This window comes from Neurospora tetraspora (assembly GCF_033439725.1).
Source record: "Neurospora tetraspora strain CBS 560.94 chromosome Unknown B0H65scaffold_5, whole genome shotgun sequence".
In the NCBI taxonomy this organism is placed as follows: domain Eukaryota; kingdom Fungi; phylum Ascomycota; class Sordariomycetes; order Sordariales; family Sordariaceae; genus Neurospora; species Neurospora tetraspora.
In genome coordinates, this window is record NW_026944387.1 from 795,170 (window position 1) to 816,822 (window position 21,653).

The following is a 21,653-nucleotide window of genomic DNA, read 5'->3' on the forward strand; positions in this document are numbered from 1 at the left end:
GCTGGACACTCCGCTCACGAATGTAGCAAGCCAGCTGGTTGCGCTGCATGATCATGTGGCGGATCTCGTGCCTAACGGCGGGAATGCGCAGCGTCTGGGATGTCTCCATGTAGTATAGGATACCGTAGACAATCTCAATGTCGTAGCGATCCGAGAGCAGCAAATTGTAGAGTGCTGTTTGCGCCTGATGATTGCTGTTGACATTTTTGCCGGTCTTAACCTCGAAGGGTACGGTCAAGGTCTTGGTCGTAGGCGCCTTAGAGCCTGAGCCCCTTGCTGGGGGGTCGCGCATAGTGACCTGCACGGTGGCATCAATGTTGCCCTTGAGACCATACATGGGTGACCAGACATGTTCTTCGACATCCAGAAGCTTGCTGACACACATGGTGGCCTTGTCACCGTTCCGACCTTGGACGATAGCATCGGGCTTTGGCTGAGAAGTCACGAATAGCTGAGCCCAAGACCGAAGCTCAGGCATCTTGGACTGTACATGACTCTTTGCATCATCCATGCTGACCTTGAGGATATACAGATCCTCAAGATGCTTCTCAAGAGTCTTGTTAATGACGTTGGTGAGGAACGCCGGATCCCACTTGTTGGCCACCAAAGCTTCCTGGAAGATTTCGTGGAGAATCGTACCGTAGACAAGCGCGGGGGACAAGTCGCTTGTGGCTTTGACTCTGTCCTGCAAGACCGCACGCCGCATGCAGCTAAACGAGTCCGCAACGACAGTGGATGAGATCAGCTGATCCGGGTGTAGGATCAGCATGTTCTGGTTGTTGTCGACGACACATTTTCCCTGGTCTTCGAACTGGCCGATGATGTGGACGTATGCGCTGACGCTCGCGGGAGTGTCAAACCAATCGCCTCGGAGATAGATCGTTCGCACAGAGTTGGTTCTATCAGCCTGTACGATGAGGATCTGAAAATGGACAATATTAGTAGGGGAGACACACTCATACGCAACGGAGGGGACTTTACCTTCTCAGGGGATTCACGGCCACGGTCATCCGTATAGGAGCTCTCGAGAACATTGGTTACTAGATACCTCTGTATGGCTCTAGGTTTTTGACTAGGCTAATATGAATGTCTTAGCATACGCACTTCCATCTCTTTTGGATCAACAAGCTCACTTTCATAAACATACATGTGAAGAAGCATCTTGCGCATGGCCGGCATGCTGTGTCGCAGCCATTTCAACCGCATCAAAGTCAAAATCATTACCGAAATCATCACCGAACTCGTCATCCTCATCGCCCACGACCTGCTGGGGCAATTTCTTGGGTGACTGCCTCTTCCTAGGCGATAGTCTCTTCTTAGGGGACAGTCTCTTTCTGGGTGACAACCTCACAGCAGGTTGCTGTGTCGCAGACTCGACTTGAGCAACCAGGTCTTCTACCCCATCAAAGATATCGTCATCGAGATCACCAAATTCGTCATTATCGACTACTGTCTTTGACGATTCGCGTGGAGCTGGCGAGACAGCGTCGCTTGCTATGAGAGTGCTGCCGTCACCTCGACCAAGGAAACTCGCGTCCAGTTCCAGGAGCGTGTCCTCGTCAAAGTCAAAGTCGTCATCACCGTAGTCCGAAGACGCCTTCTCTGGTAGATTTGAGGCAGCAGCCTCGGTAGTTTGACGCTCGGCCTTTTTCCTTGAGGGAGAGGAGTTCTGGTCAGGAACGGTCTGGGGTGCTGTCTTTCGTTTTGATGGCGACTTCTTCTTGGGAGACGGTGACTTCTTTTGCTGTGCTGGGGCATTGGTCGTCGTTTTGGGGCTCTCGATCTCGCCATCAACGGATTGTAGTAGTTCTGAAAGGAGGCTCGACTTCTTCTTTCTGGGAGTGTTCTGGGAAACGGTCCTGTCTTCTTCATCTGGGCAAACGGTACGACGCCGCTTGGGCCAGGCGGAACCGCAACTGACGGACTTCCTCAATGATCGATCGCCTGATTGCGGACGAGGTGAGGAAGATGCCATAAGCTGGGCGAAGAGGGGGTTCTTATGACTTGAGGGACTCGTATCATTTCCATTAGAAGAGAAACGACTCCACAAGTCAGAGGCAGGATCTGCATGGGGTGTCTTGGAAGCGCCGGCAATCTTCTTGAGAGCGACATGTGGAGTGGTCAACTTGGCAGCCGGTGATGAAGCAGGCGAAGAACTTTTTGCGCGTCTTTTGCCATTCTTGGGGATCATTGGCGAAGCGGGTAATTGTAGAGGCACTCCGGACTTCCAGTCGACCCTGTCACCGGGCGATTTTTCTCCATCTTCCTCTTCGGTGGTGGCTTCAGGTACACCAAACAGGTCTTTCCATGAATGGCGATCTGCGGGAGTTTTGGCGTCGCTAGATTCCTCGTCGTTTGAATCTGGTGATGGTCTCTTCCTTGGGATCGACTTGGTGGTGTTGATGTTTTCTTTTTGGAGTTCGTCGGCGGCAGCCTTTGCGGGCTTTGCAGACTTTGGTGGTTTGGAAGATGTGTCGTCGGATCGGAAGGCCTGGAGCTTATTCTTGGTAGATTCCGAGACGGGGGCTAGCGATTGTAGAGGCCCTTTGTTGGTGGTGTTGTTGGCGGCAGGATTGCTTCTTGTCCTCTGCCATCCTCCGCGCTACGGTTGTTAGGTTAGTAAAGGATTATTAGCTCGCTTGAAAAAATCCATTTGTGACGGACCTTGGGAGGTTGAGCATAGGCGTCTGAATATGACTTTTTGAGAGGCATTGTTGAGGCGTTGTATTTGACCAAAATAAGGATAAAGTAAACAAAAACAATCAATGGCCACGGCGCTGGGGCCGATGGGTGGATGCGCTACTGAATGACCAAAAAAGTCCAAGATAGAGCAAGTTTTATGGTCAGGGCACAAATCAGAAAGCGAGGTTATATCGTAGGCCCATGGCGCCGAAGGACCGGAGTCTGGAACCTGAGTTGGTGGGCGAGGTGAAGTGATGTGGAAAGCGGGAGGAAGTCCGAAGAGACGCGATGACAGTCGCGTTTCCTCACACTGCACGGTTCTGCCAGTCAATCAATCAACGCGGACCCCCCTCCAGGTATTAATTGTTAGCAGGGGGTGCCTGGAGCTTTCGGCAGGTACCGCTGCGATAAGATAAGCCCCACACTTTGGTACCCCTGTAGGCACATGGGGGGAGGTTGGTCCGCTGACGTCTAGCGGTACTCCATCACTTGGGCAGCTTCAACTCTTCAACTCTTCAACTTGGATCCCGTCCCATCCCGCCTCGAGGGAGCTTGACCGCCCGAGGACATCTACCTACCTATAACCCGACAACCAAAGACAAGGGACGGAACTGGGACCAACGGACTTTGCAGAGAATCCAACAACGACTTCAGACCGTACGAACGATTCGCGATACGTGCGCCGCCGATCCGATCTACGGACTTTGATACTTGACACGCGGGGCACATCAGACCATACGGCCGGACGAAAGAGGACGGCGACGGTACTATGAACCGACTATAACCACCACTTGGCTCAACTTTATATACAGTAGTCAACACAGGTAGCAACCATGGACGACTATCCGCGCGGCAGCTTGGACCACAACATCCCCTTCCTCCTCACCCTCGGCGTTTCCCCTCCCAACTCTAGCTCAGCCCACAACCCCGAACTTAGCAAGACTCTCAAGGACCAAGCCATCGAGGTCCGATCCGACCTTCCTGCTCTCGATCTACCTCCCGCCCAAGCTTTACTACACTACATCCAAGAGCGGGATGCCTCGAACCTACCATGCATCGCATACGAGCACCAGCTTCGTTACCGCTTCCGGGTCAAGTCAGCAGAAAGGGTGAGTCCTCTTTAGTCACCTGCTATCTAGACCTCAGCCAGAAGATGGTGGCCTATAGTCTAACTTATGCTATTCTTTCTTCAGTCCTTCCTGCTCCCTCCCCGCCGCGCCCGCTTGCCTGAAGGGATAGAAGCACCTCCCGGTGCCGTCCTACACTCCCCCTTCTCGCCTCTGACTCCGATATCCCCCCTGTACCCCGACGGTCTAATCGATGCACAATGGATACTGAAGCACCAGGAACTGATCCCCAGTGTCGTGCTCTGCTTCTACAACCTCGTCTCCGACCCAAACCAGTCCACCCTAAGCGATAACCAGATCAAGTCCGACGTGAACAAGCTGAGGAACCTCATAATCCAGTCGGGATACAAGATCAAGCTGGCTATTGTGCTTCTGTCCGACTCTGCTGGCGACCACACCGACTACCTCCACCTCCAAGATCGCATCGAGATTATTCGCAGGGGCTGTGCACTTGACCCCAAGTCGGTCTTCCTCATGCCCCCCAACGAGACCCACGAGGACCTTGCGCGCATGGCTGAGAACATGTTGATCACATTATACGGTGCTTCAATGGAGTATTACAAGGAACTGGGTAGACATTCTCGTAAGAAGAGAGGAAGGGGAGTTGCTCCACCGCCAACCGTGCCACCAACAACAGGCACTTCCCAAACGCTTTCGCTGGCAGGATGGAATGTCCGTTATGACTTCAAGTCAGCTATACTGGCCGAATACCGTCTGGAAATGGAGAATGCTCTGCGTTCCTACGAACAAGCATACGAAAACCTACTAAGCTCCGAGGTTGTCGAACTAATACCAAGCTGGAGTCCTCGCTGGAACGAGGCTCGGCTTCTTGCTGACGTGATAGCCATCCGTTCCATTCGCTGCCTGTTATGGAACGCTCAGAATAGCGCGGCCGTTCGCCGGTGGCAATTTCACCGCGAAAGGATGGCGGACCTTGTCGAGCGCCTTGGAAGAGGCACCAGTAACTATGGGTGGGAGGCCTGGGAAGCGCGTTGGGCAATCGTTATGGCGAACTTGATGGAGAAGGCAGGCATCCCAGAGCTTGACCCTGCTGAACTGCGACTCTACCTCAACCCAGAGAAGAATATTATGGGGGAACGACTACAACCATGGGAGTTCCTCCACCATACAGGTTATTGGTACCGTCTGGCTTCCAGGCACTTGTATGCCCGGAGAGCCCGAGCTCGTGCTATGCCTGAAGACGATAGGAGACCACCAGGCTCTTCTCCGGCTTCTCACCTTGCGAGCAGAGGCTTCACATATGACACTTTCATGTGCCCGGAACCCCATGAGGAGTTTCCGCTGGAGCATATGACCTATCAAGGTGTTGACCATAACGGCATGATTATCGACTGCCTGTCACGAGCACTTCACGAGTTTTTGCAGAGGGATCAAGCACGGCTGGCTGCTGAGTTGTCTCTAGAGTTAGCCAGGGAACTAGGTCTCAGGCAGGAATGGGCCAAGATTGTCGAGTTACTTCGGCCTATATGGCAAAACATGTCCTTCAGGAAGGAACGCTGGCCAACATTGGCCGAGGAAGTTAGCTGGGCTTTAAGGGCAGCCGCTTCGAAGACTGGTGAACTTGGCGATGTGGTCACCATTGACTGGGAATTGCTGGATCGAGGTAAGATTCCAAGAATTTTGAGTGACTTCGCTTGCTGATGATGGAGTAGGCTTCACGAAACGCAAAAACTGGCAATATGACATAACCAAGTCCCTACAACTGATAACGCCGGATCCTAAGCCGCTTATCAATATCGCAGATGGCCAAATCATCTCGCCTATTTCAGCTACCTTTGTTTTCAGAGACGAGGAAGGGAAGGCCGGCCAGACCACCCGTGCCCAGCTGTGCCTCCGTTCCAACGCTCATGCCGAATCCGCTCCCATACCATTCAGCAGGATCGAGGTCAGGTTCAATGGCAGCATCAACACTGTCGTACTGAAACATCAAGTCGAAGAAGATAGCAAGCGACAAAAGCACGGTAACATTGTTCTCTGTCCGGTATCCCTTGAGGATGTCACCCCAAGCGAAAAAGAGCCGACGACAGAAGACTCGACCGAAGATGAGAGAGGAACTGAGTTACAAGGCACCACCGACCTGGCCCTCTCACCTGGTCAGACTCTCGTCTTCGTTCTGGACATACCCCTCCGTGAACAAGGCGAAGTAACCGCTCTCTCGCTCACCGCATCACTAGAGACCGAATCCTTTGACCTCCATCAGTCTCTTAAACTCCGGGATATGCCCAACATGACCCATATTTGGTATCCAACACCCTCATCCAGGAAGCGCATCACACGGCCAGTCAGCCCGCTGTCCCTCCGAATCCTTCCAAGGCCCCCCAAGATGGAAATCAATGGCGAAATCAAGGAGCAGTACTACACCAACGAGGCAATAACACTAGACTTTGACATTTACAACGCCGAAGATGTCGAGGCTCCCTCCAAGTTCGATGCGCTCTTATTCTGCGATGAGGATGAAGCGTCATTGACTGCTCCGGCATTCATAGTGGAAATCGTGTCAGGAGAATCAAAAGAAGAGAGCAAGAGATCATCAACAAGCAGTTCATCCGGCCGCGAATCGAAAGTCTCCTCTTACCTCCTAGGCGACATCCAACCAAGTGGCACCGCCACCGTCCGCCTACAATTTCCTCCCATCGAGCGACCCAGCCGCTACGAGTTGAATCTGCGCGTGGTCTACCGCCTCCCAACCAACCCAGGAACGACCATCATCCAGACAGCTGTCTACCAACTTAACGTCCTCAACCCCTTCGAATCCAACTATGAGCTCCTGCCGCGGGTCCACCCCGACCAGTGGCCTTCTTTCTTCGATGCCGAAGGCATCCAACCACTTTCCCTTCCTTCTCAAGAGGACAACGACACGGTAGTATCATACAAAGGCCTCACCCAATCCTGGTCTCTCCTAACCAGATATGCCTCCTTCGCCTCCGAAGATCTCAAGGTAGTCGACGTAGACATCAAAGTCCTCCGACAACCCAGCCAGGAACCCAACACTCCGCCACCAATGACCTGCCTGATCACTCGCCACGGCGAAAAATCCCTCCCCGAAAAAGGACAACTAATGGAGCCGCACACGATCGAGACCACATCCTTCGATATCGTAGCGCAAAAGATCAGTCTCGACGATCGCGGTCCGGCACCGCTAGACTTGGCTATGGTCATCAGATGGAAACGGGTTCCCTCTTCAGAAACAGAAGAAGAAACAATAAACACCACAACCCTCCCAGTCCCGCGCTTCTCCCTCTTCGGCATCGAGCCGCGCGTGCTCGCCCAAGTCAACTACCTCGACACCCCCGACTCTTTTACTCCATTGATCCTCCTCCGAGTCATCATCGAGAACGCATCCAACCACTTCTTGACGTTCGGCGTGTCGATGGACACCTCAGAGGAGTTCGCCTTCTCGGGACCAAAGTTGTCGGCGGTGTCGGTGTTGCCGGTTAGTAGACGGGAGGTGGAGTACAGGATTTTACCTACGGGGTTGGGACCAGCAGCGGGTGGGACGGAAGAGAGCAGAGGCGAGGGGGGGATTGGTGAGAGTGACAAGGAGAAGAGAGGTGAAAAGGGTTACTGGCTCAAACCGGGCTTGACTGTGAGAGATAAGTACTTCCAGAAGGTGTTGAGGGTGATTCCGGCGTCTGAAGGGGTGAGGGTGGATGCGAAGGAGGGAGGGTTTTTGGTTTGGGTTCCTACTGGTGAGGGTGGTGAAGGTGATGATGAATGAGGAGACTGTGAGGGCTGGACATGTTGAGTGGATGGGGAGTATGAAGCGATATATTTATATTGTACTTGTAATACGGGACTGTTCCGTTCTGTTTTGGGTATGAGTGAACAGGTCAGGTAATGCAACTGATGATTATATCCTCCCTTGTCTGTTTGTTTCTTGGCCTGAATTTCTTTTGTCTATGTCAATCAGCAAGTCACCCTCCGAGATTTTTTTTTGGAACTGTGGCGAGCATGGTAAGAACGACGAGCGGCGAGAGCCCTGCAAACACACAAGTTTTGAAATTTCTCAGGTTTTCACATCGTTGCCCACCCGTGGAGATGACAACGGTTGACAGGCCTGACCTATCTATCCTTACTCTCCAGTGAGAATAGGCAGGTTAGCATACCTCGTTCCCACCGGTATTATCGTCCCATGTCCAAGAACAGCGATAAAATGACACATCAACTCCCTCAGAGCACCACCGGATTCGTTGCTTGGAACTGTCCACAAGCTGGGTTCGATGTACAAGTATCCAGCTCTCCAGTCCGACCAGCTGCGTCGAGTTCCCAGACTTCATGATTGTTTGCCAGCTCCTTAGGCGGCACATACAACTCTGTGGCATGGGGCTCGGTGGGAAGCTCTTCTTCTTTGGCCTTTGGTTTACTGACGTCCTCGGCGGTGACGGCGACTTTTGGTTCGCCCGTTTCTAGAGTAGGTTGAACTTCACCCGGCGGCGAGGGTGGTGGTTTCTTCGACCTCCTCCTCTTGAACCGGAAGTAGTAAGCCAATCCTGCGATTATAGCTAGCACTACAACGCCGCCTCCGGCTATGCCACCGGCAATGGCTCCGACGTTGCTGTTGCTGGTGGAGGAGGATTCCTTATCCTTAGTGGTAGAGGCCGGTGTTGCGGACGCTGTGGAGGAGGAGGAGGAGGAGGAGGATGTCGAGGCAGACTCAGGCTCATCATCACCAAACGAAACAGGCGTCGCCGCCCTGGCCAGGAACATGTCCCTCACCTCATCCGACGACCACGGCACGGCCGAAGAGAGATTGGTCGCGTTCCTTCTGTACCAATCCTCAATAACTTTCGGTGTCCTGTAAGCCTCGGCGTGCGCGTTATAAGAAAAGTTCTGGACGAAGGTCAAGTCCACCATGTCGAAGAGGCCGAGGCCTTGCGGGAACGTGTCTTGGATCTTCCACGAGCGGCTTAAGCCTCCTTGCCGCTGGGCGAAGTCGTGGCCGTCGACGATTATCATTTGACGGTTGCCTATGACTGCGCAGGACGTCTCGCCGCGGGGCTCGGGGGTGCGGTCGGGGACTTGGAACCAGGCGAAACCGGGGAGGGTGAGGATGTAGAAGTCGTCGTAGGAGATGGTGTCGACGAAGTCGTTGCCTCCGTAGATGAATCTGGGTTTTTTTGAGGGGAGAGTATTAGCGAGAGCGTTTATGGATGGGAAGTTGGAGGATTAACTGGTGCAAGCCTGACGGGGTTTATTTTGTCTGTTCTTTTTATTCCTTGTTCCCTAGTTCTCCTTTTCTTTGTGGTTTGTTTTTTATGTTTTCTTGTCTTTTTTTTTTTTTTTTTTTTTTTTTTTTTTTTCTAATTTCCGTTATTCTGCTGGGGGGGAGCAAGGGGGCAGGGAAGACAGCTGTGAATGTGCATGGTACTTACAACTCATACGTCCCAGCCTGGCCGGCGACGCCCACCATACAAAACGATTGCCGGCTTCTTGGGGCATTTCCGCTCGTTGTCTGCCATAGCCACTGGCCAGTTCTTGGGTCAAGAAGGTGATGTTGGTCATGTCCAACATGTGATCCAATAGAGGTACCGGCTCCGCGTTGTAGGTTACACCTCCTAACACAAAGACCAAGCCATTGGGGCCAAAATGAGGTACGTATTCCGCTCGTGCATCCCGTAACGTGCCAGTGGGTGGTATAGCCATCTGGAAACCCGACTTGGACAAAGTCTTCGTCTTCATATCGTAAGAAACCATGCCGGCAATAGGTTTGAATTGGGCACCAGTCAAGTGGAAGTCAGGATCTGTATTGTTGTTGGCCGTGCCCCCAATCGAAAACCCAATGCTACCTGACGAGGTATGACTGGTGGCATATGCTGCTCTGTTCATTAGAGTGAGACTCTTTAGCATGTTTAGGTTGGAGGGTTCTTCCAATGCCCAAGTTCCTCCGCCCGCCCCATCAACTGTAAACTTCCAGATGCCGTCTTTTGCGAGCCTTTCCCTGCCCACACCGCGCGGTGCCCGTCCACCAAAGACGTAGAAGGCTTCACCGCTGGGGTCAGTCCACAATGCCTCGTCATCCGTGGGCACAGGACCACCCTCCTTTGGGGTTGCCTTAATTGTGACCGTCTTTGCGCTCCAAGATTTTGAGATATCGATTGAGAGAGTGGAGTTGTTGGGCAGGCTGTATACGTTGGTTGGCAGTGATATTTGTGACAACTCCCCGCCATCGATGTAGAGATAGTCTCCTAGAACGACCACTTTGAAGCGCCGTATATGTTAGCATTTGTTGCAGACCAGGTTTCTCTTGGTCATGTTACGTCGGGTAGGTAACTCGTGACCAGAAAACATAATGCAAAGACACAGCTTGGGAGACTTGGTTACCTCTGGTAAGGCTCCTACGAAGGAACTGGCTCTCAGGGGGATTGTCCACCAGCTCCGCCAAAACCGTTTGTAAAATCCAGAGTAGAAGCGTGAGACCTGCGTGACAACTGAACTGCGGTAGGAGCTTCCAGATTTGATACGACCTCAAAGTTCGGCCCATGATTATTTGTCAGAAACGGGCTGAGAGGCCGACAAGGTTGAAGAATCCGATGAGATTGTCAGAACTTTTGTGGAAGTGAAAATGAGGAGAGAAATCCTGAGTGAACGAATTTTCAAGCTCTAACCCATATTTCTAGGTAGTACTTGGCTGCTGGGGCCGAGTCTGAGACACTGGTGGTCTGGAGCCTGTCTTGTACAACCTGCTGGCGTACAAGCAGGGTATATTATCGTGATGCTTCAAACATCCCACTCGGATCTTCTGCATTAGGTTGCTCTGAAGGCACTTTAAGCCACTGTCGTGCCGTTCACAAGGCCGCTTACATGCATAACCCAGGCTGGATTTTGAGGCTGAGCAGTAACTGGCTGAAAAAAGGTGCCTTTACAGCACTAGTGTACAACATTGTTATCTGTAGTCCAAACTAAAGGGGGTTTCTGGAAAATGGTGTTGAAATATCGTATAAAGAAATCCCACCGTGGGAGGATGGTGTGGTAGGAGCTTCGAAGGAATGAGCACCATCCGTCCAATTCCTCACAATGCTGGCTTTCGCCAAGCCTTCATTTGTCAAGATGCTATAGAGACACTCTTCGACTTTCAGCGACAGGAAGTGTTGCACCCAAAGGGGTCTTTAGTGGCTGGTTCAAGGTTTCTTCGACGCTTCGATGCTTTCACCCTCTCCATCTCGAACAGCCACCGTGCCACTGATCGCTGTGTCGAGCTCCCAAACGTCATTGTTGCTTGCTAGCTCCCCCGGCGGCACGTACATCTCGGTGGCCTGCGCCTCGGTGGGGAGTTCTTTCTCTGATTCAGGTTTGGGTTCGGACGGAAGGGGCCACAACTCGTGTGGTCCGCCGCCACCCATCTCTCCAGCAGTTCCAATGTTGTTGGATGGTGACGATGGTTTCGATGTTTTGAACCGGAAGTAGTAAGTTGACCCAGCAAGTACGCCTAGGACAGCAACACCTCCTACCACGCCTCCCACTGTTGGTCCGTGCGGAGGGTGATGAGTAAATGATGCGGTCGAGGATGTCACAGCGGAAGAGGAAGCTTAATTTGATATAATTTTACACATGATCCCTTTTGGGTTTTCGGGTATGTGCGAGAACACAGGTGATGGTATTGATCAATGTATCCTACCGTATAATCTCAATAAATCCGGATTGCAGGTCAGCCCGGCAACGCAGGGTTAAAGCTCTGTGATTGCATCGACAACCACGTGCACACAGCCAAACGCAACTGGTAAACCTCTAAACCTGCGTTCCCGAGCTGACCTGGAACCTAGATTGCTCGAGATTATACGATACTTGTTGGGCTCGTTGCTGTTATTGAGTAACCCTCTGGTGTTCTGAGCTGAGTTCATAGGTCTCATTCGTTATATCTAGCTCTCGTGGTTGGCTCGCAGCGTCAAGCTCCCAGGTCTCATTGTTACTTGGAAGCTCTTTAGGTGGCACATCCAACTCTGTGGCCTGAGCCTCTGTAGGAAGCTCTTTTTTGGCTTCTGACTCGACCTTCGGTTCGCCACTTTCTAGAGCTTGAAGCTCACCGGATGAAGGTGGCTTCTTCGACCTCTTAAATCGGAAGTAGTAGGCCAACCCCGCGACAATGGCCAGCGCAGCAACCCCACCGGCCACACCCCCAGCAATGGCTCCGACCTTACTCTCAGACGACGCCTGGTTGGTAGTAGCAGGCGTTGCCGAGGCTGTGGCGCTGGAGGGAGAAGATGTAGAAGTTGAAGCTGGTTTATCAAAGTCGACGGTGTTCGCAAGGAAGGTGTCCCTCACTTCATTCGACGACCACGAGATATCAGAGAGATTGTGGCTTCTATACCAGTCCTCTACAATCTTGGGCGTGCGGTAGTCTTCTGCATCTGCGTTATACTTGCCGTCTGCATCCCATGCCAGCTCGGTCATATCGAAGATGCCTAGGCCCTGTAGGAATGGATCCTTGGTACTCAAATAGTCTTTCTGGCCGAAGGCATCCCCGCCATAGACTAGCATCTGACGCTTGCCTATGACGACGCAGTCGTGGTTGTTCCGGGGCTCGGATGAGCGGGCGTCTGCTCGAAACCAGACAAAGCCTGGAAGACTCAAGATGAAGAGATCGTCAAAGGCTTTTTTCAGCCTGCGTCGGCTCCGCCAAATACAAGTCTGAAAGTTATGACCGAGGCTGAATTAATTACTTATTCATACTTGTTTTCGAGAAAACGAGTTCGTCGTCACGGATCAACTCACATTTCATACGTCCCAGCTTGGCCGGCTACTCCCACCACGCAAAACGTTTCCCGATCCTCCGGAGCGACGCCTGACGTGACTTGTGATCTCCACTGGCCGGTCTTGGGATCGAAGAAAGTCACATTGTTGAAGTTCAGAAATCCTGATATACCAATATTCTGCCTGCCGACCGGCACCACTTTCACTCCACCCAAGGTAAACACAAAGCCGTTGGGGCCGAACTGAGGGACATATATCGCCCGACTATCAAACAGCGAGGTGGTTAACGGTAGGATTGGCCGAATATCGAGCGATCCCAACGTCTTGGTCTGTATGTCGTAGGAGATCGCTACTGGTGAGGGTATATAGTACCCCTTGCCGCCGTCCTGGATGTCGGGATCAGAAGCCATCGACGTCTGGCCGCCTATTACGTAGCCGATGCTGCCGAAGGAGCCATGAGCGGTGGCGAACGCAGCCTTCTCTATCAGATTGATCGACTTGAATATATCGAGGTTAAACGGCTCTTCCTTCTCCCACTTCCCGCTCCCCATGCCATCCGCCGTAAACTTCCAGATCCCATCTTTGGTAATCTTGTCAGCGTTGCGGGAATAGGGCGCGCGCCCTCCAATGATGTAGAAGGCGTTGCCGCTGGGGTCGGCCCAAAGGGCTTGGTCGGATAGCGGCACCGGCCCGTCGTTCGCTTTGGACGTCGCCTTGATCTCGACTGTCGATGTGAGCCACGACTTTGAGATGTCAATCGAGAGCGTCGAGTTCACCGGACCAGGGCCGACGGGGTTTAAGCCGTCCGGTAGCTGGGACACTTCGCCGCCGTCTATGTATACATAATGTCCGAGGACGATTGCTGTGTCATTTGGAAATGGGAAAGCCTCCCGTTTCAGCAACTGGGGCAACAGAGCATAAACGGGGTCTTATCCAATGAATGATACATACCTCGTGAGTACCCTCTACGAAGGAGCCTGTTGGCTGGGGGGTTGTCCAAGCGCTGTGTTAAAGCAGGTTGTAGGAAGATGGCGGAAAGAGCGGGAAATGTAAAACAGATCGACTGTAGTACTGAGGTACAGGTGGAGGAGCATAAAAACACGGCCATGGTGGCTCACAGATTGTACTTGCGAAGGAGGAAATAAAGATTGAAGCAACGATAGCAACAGAAAAGTGAGGACTGAGAGAGAGCCATGGAGGAAAAATTAGAAACGAACTGAAGTGAGCTTGAATCATATCTTCAGGTCGTACCAACCTCCAGGAACCGAGTTTGAGACACTCAAAGTCTAGACTCCCTCTTGTACAACCACCGGGGCGTACGAAACGGATCAAGGCTTTTACCAGGGGCATCCTGCAGGTACTCAACTCGGATCTTCATATTCAGGTTGCTCTCTCATCTTCAGGTTGCTCTCTTTTGGATGGCGAAAGTCATATCTGCCCTTTGTGCTGGTAACACCGCAGCGGAAATACTTGATGGGGGTCGGATTGAAAAGGCTGAACGTGCTGCTCTCGAAGGGAGGCAACCTATCGGAAATATACTGTTGCACGATAACATTGTCCATAGTACTAAAACTCAAGGGTCAAGGTTGTGAATATGAGAGATAAGGCTGCTTCAGTCGGATATAACAAGGAGGCTGAAGTGCTGTGTTACTTCCACGCTGTATTTCTTTTAGAGTGATGAGAAGACGTCGTCCGATGGACGAGCAGAAAGATTAAGAGAGGGAGAGGGTAACATCGACGAAGGATGTACGCCACTTCGAGGGCTCTCATGCAACCTAGTTGATGGCTCTTGCCTCCTATCAAATGCCACTGCAGGTTCTGCTCCTTCCGCCTTAGAAAACCCATGGGCTCTGCTAGGGTAGTGACTTCTCTCCATCGCATCATTGTGGCAATATAAATGGAAAGCGCCATGAGGCAAGGTGGGAGTGTCTTGGGGGTGTTGACAGGACGCGACAAAGATATGGAAACCACCACAAGGTACGGCCATATTGCGTAAAACACAGATCATGATATTACAGTACACGACTACCTGGTAACAATTCCGTCGTCAGTTCGATTCTGGTAGTGGATGACGATGCATTAACAAATAAGGTGATAACACATGTACGGATCTCCTATGAAAGCAAAACCGCTTGTGACTTCTCCCCCGGTTCGCTGAACGCATTCCAAGAGCTCATGACAGACCCACAAGCATCTCGTCAACATTAACCAAGCGGTACGCCGGCCTTCCCGAAGAACTGACTGGTCAGGTAGAGACCTAGAGGAAAGAGAACATGCCGTAGCCATCTGGAAAAATAAGAAGACGCTCGACGTACTGTATGATAATACCCCAATCAGTCCCTTTCCTTCAAGCCATAACCTCCTCCTCAGCCGATTGATTCGTTGGCGGAATGACCTTCACAAACCTCCAAAACGTGCCGTCATCCTCATCAGCATCCCAAAACATTTTTACTTGCGATCCCACTGCCCAGCCCTCAGGCCTTACCTGTACCTTGACCAGCTTCCGGGAGCCACTCGCACAAGCTGGGCAACCCGCAACCCGATGAAGATAACACGGCGTCAACCTCTGTGGTTGTACAAGAAGCGAGTACATTGCGGATGCCTGAGATTGCGGTCGATCCCCAAATTCCTCCATATCTCTTTCTGCGATCCCACCCTCTTCGTATTCTCCATTGTCTTCTTCTCTGTTGTCTTCTTCTGGTCCAAATTCTTCAAAACCATCCACTTCCCCATTTGATAGCATCACGCTCGGAGCCATCACCCCGGATCTCAAGCTCAGAAAGGCAAACTTCTCCGATGGCCCAGGCTGAGTGCTAGAGCACCTAAAATTTCCCGACCTCCGGTTCGCATTCCTTCCCTGTCTGTCGTCCCCGTCGGCGTCGTGGCCGAGAAACCTCCCCGTGGCGGCGTTGCGGAAGCTGAGCCAGTTGTCCGCCTCCACGCACTCCCAGTGCCAGTTGGTTTTGCCTTCGAGCAGCGAGGGGTGGGATACACCGGGTATTGGTTCGGGGACGCGGTGGAGAGCCAGCTTGCCCTTGATTATGCTGAGGGCGCGGTTGGTAGGCTGGTGGAGGATGATGTAGGTGAAGCCGGCTGTTGGGTAATCGCTGCGGCCGCTGAAATCGGAGAAGACGGATTGGAGATCGGGCTCCATATCTGGGGCGTGAATGCCTGGCATGGTTGCGGGGATATTGGGGCGAGATGAAGAAGGTTCGGAGTAGGCCGAGGGGCGTGTGTGTGAAGGAGATTTGATGGGGCTGGGAGGTGTTGGAGCTCCGACAGGAGAGAGCGGACGTTTCCGACGGTTGTCTTGAGTGCCGCCACTCATCCAGCTTTTCGGAAGGCATAACGCCGCGGCCCATCCGAGTAGATAGGCCCATGCGAGTAGATAGTTGAACATCTGGAAGGAGGATAGGTACCGAATGATGTCTAATAGAGGTTGAAGAAAGAAAAGGAATCGAGGACAGGCCAGGCGAGGAGCTGTTTTTGTATCAAGAGGGAATAGAGTGGCCTTTCCCAAACCTCTGTGATCAGGTTTTGCAGACATGGCCCTGAATCACGTGGAACCGACAATGCAAATTTCCCAGGTTCTGCAGGTAGAGGCGCCTCCAAGGCACAGTAATCAAGCCGACAGCTCAACAGCTCGTCCAGTTGTCTCCAAAATGGCTGTATGCGGAGTCAAGAGAAAACACGTTTCTCACGCAGTCCGATTTGCATGCATGGGCGGTATGGAGATTACCGGTATCTGTAGGATGCTCATGCCCGGCGCAGCTTGAATCCAACAGAAGTCGACCGCACCGAATATACTGAAAGATCGTTCGGAATATCTGAGGACGTATGGGTGCGCCGAACTTAAAGCCGACACAATTTAATCAAGATTCCGGAGGAAGATAAGAGTGTTGAATGTACCGACCTGGGAACGATATTTGAGTGACCGAGTGTTTATAAGTTGTAATCCATAAGAGTGCGGGAGGCCAAATGAGTAGTTGGTGATGTGCTTGATTCTGAAAAAAGAGACGGGAGATGGGCCAGAAGACTGGGGGGCCTGGGTTTGTAAACACATTTTCTTGCGGCCAGCCAGGCTCCCAACCAACCAACCCGCTTGACCTTGGGAATGGCTTCCTTCCTCGGCATTGATGGCCTCCTTCCCATTCGCGATTACCTCCTTCTGTGCCGGCGACAGCCTCCTTCTTCACATTAGGGCGTGCCTTCCATATGACAATTGCTACCGAGTAAACTCGCGAAATCCGGTTTAGGCCTTTCCCTCTTTAAGCGCCGGGCAGGCCAGGACGCGGCGCTCCGTAAGCACGCATACACCAGCAGATGTATCTGTCCCGATAGTGAAAACTTGAGGATAATTCCCACAACTCTAACTTGCGTGCATTTCAATGTACAGGCTCTGGCTTGCCCTGTACAGATTTCTGCCCTGCCCGGCGCTCAAAGAGGGAAAGGCCTAAACCGGATTTCGCGAGTTTACTCGGTACATTCCTGCTCGTCAACCCCGAGAGGCAGGTGCGTGCCAGGCGTGCATCCCTCAGTCCCGATATCCGGATGAGCCCTCAAGTACCTGCAGCAAGATATAGGTATTGCAAGTCACCTGAAATGTGGAAGGTGCTAGCAGATACCCGAGCTCGTGGAGTCACCCGGGAAAGGACCTCAACGAACTCTTGCGTGATAGTTTCTCTGAGATTTGGTCGCCGCCTTTCCCTTCTTCGCCTCTTGCACAAATATAGAGCATCAACTTCAAACAAGAAAGAAGTCCTCGATATCTCCTGCCCGTTCCATGAATTCGCCGTCCATAATGCCGTCGCAAAACGCCTCGCCGACAAAAGTGTAGATGCTGTCGTTTTCGTCCGGCCTTGTCGGCAATACGACGGGTTTTCGTTGTGGACGACTTGATAGGTGAAGTTTGTGTTTTTCATACATGGCCTGGATCTGCTCTTTTGTGTAGAGAGAGGACTCGGGGAGTTTAAAGTTGGGATCATGGCAATCCTCCACAGCCTGCTTGGCCTCAGTGGCCGAGCCGACACGGCTCTGGTCATCTGACTTGACCTGACTCTCAGCGTCCGGTTTGAACCGGTATCGATCCGTGTCAGCGGTGACTGGCCTGATCACATACGGTACTGACCCACCGGAAAAGATGACCAAAACATCGCCTGGCTGCGTATAAGATGGGGCCAAGCCCATGTAGCCCTTTTTGGTAAGGTAGGGACGCAGTTCAAACATGAGATTTAGGTGACATAGATATTTGAACAACACCCCTTTTCTGTCCTCAGCTCGTTGGACGACCTCTTCCTCCGCCTGTGATAGAATTGGTGTGAATTTGACATCGGGTATCGTGTGCTGTATCCGTTGGTGTCCGATTGACGTCCAATTTCGACAATACTCCAGAGCCTGCTCGAATATATGTGCACCCGGTTCTGAAGGAGGTCTAATCGACACAGGCTGACCCTCCTCCCTCTCGGACCACCGCCATAGGTCACCGATGGGCACACGCCAAAGGGCTTCATTCTGTCTTGGGGCATGTCTGTAAATGCCATGTCCCTTCTCTGCAGACCGATGCCAAAAGTATTTTATCGAGCACAGCAGGCCGTACAATTTCGCCACTTTGTCGTATTTATCAAGCGTGATAGCCGCTGATGAATCTCGGTTCTGTATGTAACTCCCCACCTCCTCGATTGTGTCGACCAAGTAACCTCGGAGTCCTAGGGTGCTCTGAAGAACAGTAGGTACAACACGAACTGATGTATTCAAACTTGCTGAGAAAGAACGTAATACCCGTCCATGGTAAGCCCTATATGGCCGTCGTAAACCGTTATACCAGTCGGGTACCCATGAAGGTAGTGGGAACTGCTCATCCACACCATCCTCCATTTCCGTGACTCCCTGCTTGGGAAACTGGGCCAAACTAAGGACTTCGAGGTGGTCATGTTCCTTTTCAATGACAGCTCTTGCTATTTGCGTCAAGACCATGGCCGTCTTTGTCTGATTTGAATAATCGGGCGAAGATCAAGATCCTCGGCATCCGATGCAAGGCCAAGTAGGCCATAAACTCTATCCCGATATTTCGATGATGTCCTTGCGAAGGTTGTGTCTGTGTATAGGCGGTCGAGAAGTCGAAATAGCCTCATGGATGAGCGTGACTGGGGGAATTGCCACTTCAAAGCCACCAAAATGGCAGAGAATTCGTAGTAGAGCTGCCTCAAGTAATCCTTTGCAAAAAAGCCTAGAATGTGAGTCAAAGTCTGGGGTAACTTGAGCTCGTATGTTGGGTTCTCGTGCACCCGGCGCCACAAGACTTCCTCGAACAAACGTGACGAGACAAAAGTATCGACAGCATCCAATGACTTTTCTCCGCACACAAAGACTGCATCTCTAGACAAAGACAACTCCTGTATGACCCAGATGCGCGAAAACCAATCTCTACTGAGCCATTTCTGTAATTTGTGGTCTTGGATGAGGGGGGCATATATCATCACCACTTCGTTTATTGTATCCTGGAAATCGGGCAACGACCAGGTTTCGTCAGTTGCAACGAATCTATCGAGGTTTGCCAGGGCTGGTTGATTTCCCATCGGGATTGTCCGATGGTATTTCCAAAAGATTTGCGCGACGTGTGCATGTGCATCCATGACATCGTCTGAGCCTTCAGCGGTGGGACCAAGCCAAATGATAACTCGTTGCGCCAAAGAATAGATTTTGCGCATGAGCTCGACCTGGGCTGATTTCTCTCGGTCATTCGATTGGTCGATGCATATCTGATCGATCCAAATCGTGAGGGACGCTGATCCGCAAGAACTCCGAAGTTGCCGCAGACAGCTATCCAGAGAAGCCGTTATGGGAATGATGAGGCTTCCGTGCCCGCCATTGGCAGAACCATCGCCATCTGTTGATCGACTGGCTGGGCTGATACCATGCTGGTGATCCCCAGCCGTTGGCTTGATGGTAAAGATTTTGTGGGATTTGGTACAATCGCCCCAGGCGTATGACAGAGCATGGTACGATGGAATTTCAAATGTCCTCCCGTTATCCTTCGTCAGACCACAGCCCTGGCAAGCGTCGCGGCCGTACCTGCGCTGAAGGTTGATATACCAGAGGGGATCTTGGACAGAACACTTGGAGCAAGGAAGACCGTCTCCAGCGTATTGTGGAGGCTCTTCAATGAGGGCGGTGTATAATCGACACCAAAGGTCGTCGGTGAAGTTGGGGGCCGGGAACAACTCGAGGAGCCGGATTTCAGGCAACTTGATTCGCAGCGGGATCAGGTCATAGTTAACATCTCTCTGGTGGTATTTTCGAGGTTCGTTGGTGAAGACATATGTGACGGACTGCCTTGACTGGTAGAATGGTGCGTGGTGAATCGTATCTGGCAAGAGAGGTCGAAGGTCTTGGGCGACTGCTGTTTGAAGTATTGAGTGAGGTTGGGGTATACAGAGCGTCTGCAAGTGGCTGTAAAGTGTCAGTTACGGCGTCGAATCACAGGCACGAAGCAGAATGAGCAAATCATTGTTGGGCACACTCACTTGAGCCTTGCCAAATATGAGGCTTTTCTCCAGCATTTCGACCCAATCGTTGACCGGAGTCGACCTATCATAACTCATCTCATGTGGTAGCAATCGGCCATGGTGTTTTGCTGCGCCGCAACACAAATCGGGCAACATATTGTGCTGTTAATGTTGTGGTTGACAGGACTGACTCCCAAACCTCAATTCCCCTCGTTTTCAAGATATGAAAGAGTTTTCTCTCAAGAAGGGTGATCGAGTGTTTGGAGGGAAAGTGCGATGATGATGTGAACCTCTTGTTCATCCAACCCTAACCCCATTATCCCTCAACCGGAAGATATCGGCTAGTACCCCGCACGTGATGACGGCTGCACAACTCCGTCTCCCATTTGCATTAACCGCGCACAGACCCCATCTCCGGTGCCCGCACCTCCAAGTCCAAAATAGATAGGACAACGGTCTGAATAGTTGCACGAGAAACGCAGAGGGTAAGGTCCTCAAAAGAGTAGAGTAGATTGTGTATATGGTGTGTGTGTTCTAAGAGTCTAAGAGTAAGAATGTGGGGTCCTACTGCGCAATTAAAATATAGGTTCTAGCACGTACATCCGCCAAATCTACTACCCAAATTAGCCGCCTCGGCTAACCAATTATATACCAATATCCTAATAGTCTTCAACCAGTAAAACTAGTAAACTCATCAAATTCTCTTAAAATATCTACCAAAAACTATAAAATAATAAAACTAAATACCAAAATTCTACGAACGCCTTCGCAAGAATTACAAAGAAATAACCTATACTGTATTTTTTCCAATCTAAAAAAAAAATTTCATTAATACCTCTATAAAATTATTAATATCCCTCGAAATTATATACCCAACTTTATAATCGAACAATTTAAAATCCTAAGAGAGGGATTTTAAAGAACTATCTCTAAATACGAAGAATCTAAATTTCAAAAAATAATTCTAATAGTAAATTCACTACCTAAATTTTGACCCTTCGCTTAATTTATTTCGATGGTAAATTCTTCAATATCGGAAACATCTCTATAAAGCTATTTATTAAAATCCAAATCCTCGAAATAACCTGCCAAAAAATAATCAAAATCTTCAATCTCAACATAAATACTAAATTTCCCTTTCAAATTATTTAATAACGTTATCTAAATACTATTTAAATAATCCTCTCTAAATTAAAACTAAATATATTTAAAAAAAGTAATCTAGGAATTGAAGAATAAACTGGGCACTAAATGCCTTTAATTGCTTTAAAGCAGTAATAGGGAATATATTGAGAATTATAATAATACCCTCAATTAAAAAGATCTTTTCCGGGTCTTCTAATTTAAGAATTAATAAATAAAATTAGTTTAAAATCTAAAACGTTATTATACTAATATTATCCTATCCTTTCCACTAATTTTCAATCTACTTAGGGTCTTAATTCCTAAAAATAAACGTTATTAATACTATAATATAAATCTAGACCGGGAAGGTATATTCCACATATTAATAATAAGCCGTCCAAATACTATTAAAGAATTCCCTTTTAATTATAATTTAATTCTCCCGTTTACGCCTAAAAACATTAGCCAAATTCCGAAAATAACTAAAAATAAGCCCCACTTTAAT

The 21,653-nt window shown here is 50.7% G+C and overlaps 6 protein-coding genes across 6 annotated transcripts; 1 reads left to right on the forward strand and 5 right to left on the reverse strand.

The window, feature by feature from the left end:
- Window positions 1–1,054: 1,054 nt before the first annotated feature.
- On the reverse strand, window positions 1,055–2,982 carry B0H65DRAFT_468212 (uncharacterized protein). Its single transcript, XM_062826949.1, has 2 exons — window positions 2,665–2,982; window positions 1,055–2,602 (listed from the first exon to the last, which is right to left on the reverse strand). Exons 1-2 carry the CDS (start codon window positions 2,710–2,712, stop codon window positions 1,136–1,138), a joined length of 1,515 nt encoding a protein of 504 aa, XP_062680222.1. The 5' UTR covers window positions 2,713–2,982; the 3' UTR covers window positions 1,055–1,135.
- Window positions 2,983–3,179: 197 nt separating this feature from the next.
- Window positions 3,180–7,699, forward strand: B0H65DRAFT_558696 (Gryzun, putative trafficking through golgi-domain-containing protein). Its single transcript, XM_062830113.1, has 3 exons — window positions 3,180–3,791; window positions 3,876–5,433; window positions 5,483–7,699. The coding sequence occupies exons 1-3, from the start codon at window positions 3,516–3,518 to the stop codon at window positions 7,546–7,548; spliced, it is 3,900 nt and encodes a 1,299-aa protein (XP_062680223.1). The 5' UTR covers window positions 3,180–3,515; the 3' UTR covers window positions 7,549–7,699.
- Window positions 7,700–8,000: 301 nt separating this feature from the next.
- B0H65DRAFT_540097 (uncharacterized protein) lies at window positions 8,001–10,614 on the reverse strand (the record flags this gene model as incomplete). The annotated part of the gene is made up of 3 exons (XM_062829140.1): window positions 10,088–10,614; window positions 9,203–9,951; window positions 8,001–8,923 (listed from the first exon to the last, which is right to left on the reverse strand). Exons 1-3 carry the CDS (start codon window positions 10,309–10,311, stop codon window positions 8,001–8,003), a joined length of 1,896 nt encoding a protein of 631 aa, XP_062680224.1. The 5' UTR covers window positions 10,312–10,614.
- A 546-nt stretch (window positions 10,615–11,160) lies between these two features.
- B0H65DRAFT_575637 (uncharacterized protein) lies at window positions 11,161–13,626 on the reverse strand (the record flags this gene model as incomplete). The annotated part of the gene is made up of 3 exons (XM_062830629.1): window positions 11,161–12,429; window positions 12,540–13,380; window positions 13,470–13,626. 3 exons carry the CDS (start codon window positions 13,624–13,626, stop codon window positions 11,631–11,633), a joined length of 1,797 nt encoding a protein of 598 aa, XP_062680225.1. The 3' UTR covers window positions 11,161–11,630.
- A 1,239-nt stretch (window positions 13,627–14,865) lies between these two features.
- B0H65DRAFT_509539 (uncharacterized protein) lies at window positions 14,866–15,846 on the reverse strand (the record flags this gene model as incomplete). The annotated part of the gene is made up of 1 exon (XM_062828323.1): window positions 14,866–15,846. One exon carries the CDS (start codon window positions 15,844–15,846, stop codon window positions 14,866–14,868), a length of 981 nt encoding a protein of 326 aa, XP_062680226.1.
- A 1,415-nt stretch (window positions 15,847–17,261) lies between these two features.
- Window positions 17,262–20,541, reverse strand: B0H65DRAFT_540100 (heterokaryon incompatibility protein-domain-containing protein; the record flags this gene model as incomplete). The annotated part of the gene is made up of 3 exons (XM_062829141.1): window positions 20,042–20,541; window positions 18,689–19,957; window positions 17,262–18,503 (listed from the first exon to the last, which is right to left on the reverse strand). The coding sequence occupies exons 1-3, from the start codon at window positions 20,177–20,179 to the stop codon at window positions 17,262–17,264; spliced, it is 2,649 nt and encodes an 882-aa protein (XP_062680227.1). The 5' UTR covers window positions 20,180–20,541.
- Window positions 20,542–21,653: the final 1,112 nt, after the last annotated feature.